The sequence below is a fragment of the Fragaria vesca genome, linkage group LG1 (genome assembly GCF_000184155.1).
Source record: "Fragaria vesca subsp. vesca linkage group LG1, FraVesHawaii_1.0, whole genome shotgun sequence".
Classification (NCBI taxonomy): domain Eukaryota; kingdom Viridiplantae; phylum Streptophyta; class Magnoliopsida; order Rosales; family Rosaceae; genus Fragaria; species Fragaria vesca.
Genome location: NC_020491.1, coordinates 19,112,578 through 19,117,878, shown reverse-complemented (window position 1 = coordinate 19,117,878; position 5,301 = coordinate 19,112,578). Strand labels below are relative to the sequence as shown.

General features: G+C 36.5%; 1 protein-coding gene across 1 annotated transcript; it reads left to right on the top strand.

Annotated features, from left to right (window-relative positions):
- Positions 1-2,346: 2,346 nt before the first annotated feature.
- Positions 2,347-3,150, top strand: LOC101298075 (TGACG-sequence-specific DNA-binding protein TGA-2.1-like). The gene has a single exon (XM_004289445.1). The coding sequence runs from the start codon at positions 2,347-2,349 to the stop codon at positions 3,148-3,150; it is 804 nt and encodes a 267-aa protein (XP_004289493.1).
- The last annotated feature ends 2,151 nt before the right edge of the window (positions 3,151-5,301 follow it).

Below are 5,301 nucleotides of genomic sequence, written 5' to 3'. Positions count from 1 at the left end.
TCTCACCACAACATAGCAGAGCTTCATTCTCCCTTTGAAACCAATCCTACATACTGCTGTATCGTGAAAGAGATGATAGACAGAAGACAGATACAGAAGCTAGTATACGTAGAGAAGATGTTTGTCTATAATAGAACTCATTTGATTCACGTTTGAAAGATATATACTTGATAGATACCTTTCATATACGGAAACAATCCCTACAATTAAGGTATAAATAAGGAATAATTGAGTAATTTTCATATATGTAAGTTTTTTTCCTAATAATTACTCGAAGTTTTAGGATTTTAAGTCTAACTATATAATTATGCAATCAATTTACATTAAAAAAATTATGTTGCAAGGCTTACGTCTTATGCCTTAAGGTTTACGCCTTGCTAAGGCTCTCCCGGTAATGCCTCGGTTACGTCTTAGCCTTTTAAAACATTGGCTGTAAGTGAAGATTACAAAAGCATGCTCGAAAACTAGAATGCCAGCTGCATGCATGGGATTGTTAGTTCGCTACCATCTGTTAATAGTGATTCATATGCTAATGGGATAGATGGTTTGCATACATATTAAACTCTACAGGCTACTGTTACCGGCCAATTAATTTTACCGATCGATCTATTCCATTGGTGATCGATGTGGTTTGCTACCCCTTTCACAAACGATAGTTACCGAAGTACGTACGTAGGATCGAGTCTTTCTTAATATATATGTTCAATAATCAATTTTTACTTATGTTCCTAATTAAGCTATAGAGACGGTTTAGCTCAATTTCATCTGAATTGGTTACATACATTATGATGAGGTTGTGATCCTTATTCCAATGCAGCTACTTCGGCTCGCAAATGAAAACAGAAACAAGAAACTTTCCCAATGAATATATTCTGAAGATCTGGACATTCCAGAAACAATAGAAAATAAGAAATCATGAACTACGTACCAAAGCCAAATTGTGTAACATACAAAGGGGCATGGTCATGCCTCGTGCAAGCAGAGAATATAGAAGAAGAGGACAAAGCTAACCGTTGCGAATCTACACATGAATGTTTCTTCATTCATTCATTCATTCATTAAAGAAAGCTCGAGTATAAAAGAAGCAATATAAGCCAGTTACAATGCAGCTGCATGCAGCACTTAGATATATATGTATATATATATCCGTCTTATCATCTGTATAAACTCAGCGGCGCGGCGGATGTGAAATTTTATGCAATAAACATAAAGGAGAGCGGCAGCAATCAACCAAGGCGCAAAAATTCTTTGAATTATTCCCACAAGTTGAGAATTTTATTATTATTTTCCCACAAAATAGCATAATTCAATATTCCCGTGAACTTTTTTGGAAAAAGTCTAAATTATGTATTTTCTCGGAAAATTTTCCTAGCGGTAGTACAAGTGATCCAACATCTATTAAACGATTGATGTTTCTTCTAAACAAACGAAAAATAATTCTTGAACTCTAAGGAAAGAAAAAGAAAAATACAGGCTCCCAACTTGTACTAACAGGAAAAAAATTTTGACCCTCAAAATGTAGTGGCGCATAAGACCGGTGTTGTCTGATTACGATATTAATATAGTACGTGAATGAAGCGCAATTATATGATGAGTTGGATTAAGAGAGTAAAACAAAATTGCTAGCAAATTTAGGGTTCTAGTTCTCAGTTCTTTTGTGCACTCACATGGTTATTGCAATTTAGGTTACTTCAGGGTAGCCTCTGATTCTTACTTAATTTACTTTGTTACTTAATATAAAACCGTACGTCTTTTTTTTTAAAAGGACTAAAACAAAATTAGTACTTTTAGGTAGTTAATAACTTTAATTAATTTACTTATTTTAATTTGAGAATATAATATGGGATCGATGAGCATATATGAAAGTTCAAAACCATGCCAGAATATGAAGTTGGCAACTTGTGTGCGTTGGTTGTGTTGGAAAACCGCCCACATGTTCATGAACTGGTATTTATGATATTGCGCTTGTATACATGAAACTGATGAAAAGTGAGCTAACTCCTTCCCCAACTTGCATGAATATCTGTCACAAATAGTCTTTTCTTTATTGACAGTTTTAAGGAAAATGACAAGCAATGCCGGTGATGTCTTTCATTGTTGACTTCTATCTTTTGCTTCCAAAATCCATCAACAAATTCTATTAACTTGAATATCTTGTGCTTCGGTTCTCTGCATCATGGTGAAAACTTAGCCGACCATTCGCAGATTTTCTTTAAAGAGGTACATTGAATCAGAAATGTCCAATAACAACAAAACCTGCGTCTCTGGTTTACTCTACATAGACATAGACATATATATAAATACACACAGACACTGCATGCTTATTTGGCTTTGCATATATCAGATATGACTGGAGACAACATTGCTCCTGAGATGAATGGTTTTCAGGCCTTCTTCGAGAGCTGGCTTTCTGAACAAGACCAACATCTCCAGGACCTCATCATTGCCTCCAAACAGCACCAAAAAAGAGCTGCAGACGACGATGATCGGGTCTTGTTAAGTTCATTGGTAGAGAGAGTGGTGAAACATTATGAACAATACTACAACAAGAAGTCGCAATGGGCCAAGCAAGACGTGCTGCGAATGCTGTCTCCGCCATGGAGGAGCTCATTGGAAGACGCATTCCTTTGGATAGGTGGCTGGCGACCAAGCATGGCTTTTCATTTGCTCTACTCAAAGTCGGGGCTGCAGTTAGAGGCTAGTTTTGCTGAGTTGATGCGAGGGTTGAGGTTGAGCACAGGTGACTTGGGGGATCTATCACATTGCCAGCTCACCATGGTGGACAAGGTGCAAAGAAGGACTATCGAGGACGAGAAGCACCTGTCGGAAAAGATGGCCAAACTGCAAGAGACTGTGGCTGATGCTACACTTGTGGAGCTGGCGCATGAGGCCACCGAGATGATGAGGAACAATGAGGTCCATGAAGGAGGAGCTGATGATCATATGGAGCGAGTTGAGTCGACTCTAGCTTCCAAGGAGGAAGGTTTGGAGAAAATTTTGCACAAGGCTGATGATTTAAGGATGAAAACACTCAGGAACATCACACAAATTCTGAGTCCACTCCAGGCTGTTCATTTCTTGATTGCTGCTGCAGAGTTGCACTTGAGGGTTCATGATTGGGGCAAAAAGAAAGACGCCTTAAGCCACTAATGTCACCTTGCTTCACTGGTATGTAGTAGTAAGACAGTTCAATAATAGTTTAATCATGGAGATGATTGCCTGGAACGTTTTCATGATCAGTTTGGATTATGCGATATATATGTCATTTGTTTTCCTCTTCAAGAACTGGTTTTTGTTTCTAGATATGTGATATTTTCAACTTTAAATCGTTGTTCTGTGGTTTTAGGATCGTAGTTTTTCCCATTACTGTTAAAAACTTAAAATCAATGTATCATCCTTTCGGGCAAATGTTTCCATTAGTACATTTTTGTGTGTTCAAATTAGAATTTAATTACTATTGTTTGATCAGATTGTGAGAAAGTGTGAGATAAGTAAGTACGTGAGGCTTGAGTAACATCTGTATCATGTTGATGAGTAAGTTTATCTTCTTTGTTCTTGTTCAATGTCTTGGCTGAAAAGAAAGAAAGAATTTGAGTTATAGTGACTAGTTAGTCCCTTCTCCAAGCGGAGCTAAACACAGACCAAAAGGTGCCATGGCACCCCTCAAAACCACTCAAAACCTCGGCCTTATATGTATCTTGTGTTTGGTATCTAGCTAACTTAGAAGGTTTACTATAACCTTCTCCTATATTGGCCCCCCTCTTGTGTATTCTCTGGCTCCGCCAGCTTCGATTCTCCTTCGCTTTTCTTCTATCCTATATATCTCAAGTTGTCAGATGTTACCACACCTTTTCTCTTAACATATATACCATCAACTGGAATTGTGAATGTAACGGCTAATGAACAGAATCTTCGAGCCTTGCAGAGTTGCAGATCGCCTCCAAGTTTTCTAGTTTTTTTTTTACGATTACACTCCAAGTTTTCTAGTTGATTCCAGTCATGGAGGGAAAGTCTAATTGCTGCCTAAAGTTCACTATAAATCTTTATGTTTGATTCTTACCTTAGCACCTCGATCTATATATATATGATGTAACAAATAAGGCAATGTAATAGATTCTGTGTGAGGTTCATCTGTCTTTCAAGTTTCAAATATGTCACTTAGTAGATTTGAGAAATTAACTGCTTCAAAGTTCAAACTGAAAAGACAGTGATAAATCTTCTACTTCAATAGTTCAATCGTCGAATGCTTGTATTGTCCAAATGCTTGCATCTTGCTCACTCTATTATGAATAGAAAAATGGTGCGCCATATGGAAGTAGCTCTTCTATATCATATCAAGAAGTACTGTATATAAACGAAGCAAAAGAAAAATGAGCATCTTCCTACCGCGAGTAACAGTACTCTATACCAGAGACGAATAAGATTTTCACCAGCTTTGCAATGACAAGCATCACCATCCTTTTTAGAAAGAAAAAAAATGCAGCCTCTAAGATCATGTTCACTTTGTAGCAATGTCTAGTTGTCACCACCAATCGATAAGATGTATATGATTCTAAAGAACTGTAATTAATATAGAATCTGCAAAAGATGTACGTATAACATCACGGTCACTTTCTCTGTAATGTACTATGTTAATCAATTAATGTCCTATTACTCCTATCTAGCTAGCTAGCTGGAGTGACGTACAATTGTTGCTACAGTTTACAGACTTTCTAATTGTATTGGAAATGCATCTCCTGACACCACCAGGAAAATATTGACAAAAGACTTGCAGCGGAGAGTTTCTATACTTCACAGAACAAAAAATTAAAATAAAATAAAAAAAGAACAAGAGAGTGCTCAACATGCCAAAGCCAAGTAGATATACTCCACAAAAACTGAACTGATGTTTGCAAATTAATATCCGCGTAAACTCCACAACTGTCTCATGTGTACTTGTAGAAAAGTGTTTTTCATTGATTCAAAATGTTTACAATCAATTCTAATATGAGTACGGTTATTGAGACCTTCAGATTTGCTCATTATACCTCCCTGTCTTTTTACACCTCATTTTTATTTTTAAAAATAAGCATTTGCTCATTAGATCTCCTTTCAAATTCTAAAAATAACCTTAGGTTTGTTATTCATATATATTTCAATAATTTACTCATTATACCTCTTGTTCGCTCTTTAGACCTCCCACGTACACTTTAATTTTTTTTTCTTTTTTGCATGAAAACTTCTATTTCAGACCTCGATTGCTTGATTTCGTTTTTCTTCTTCTCTTTTTTCATGAAAACCTCTTCTGCAATCTCAATTCTT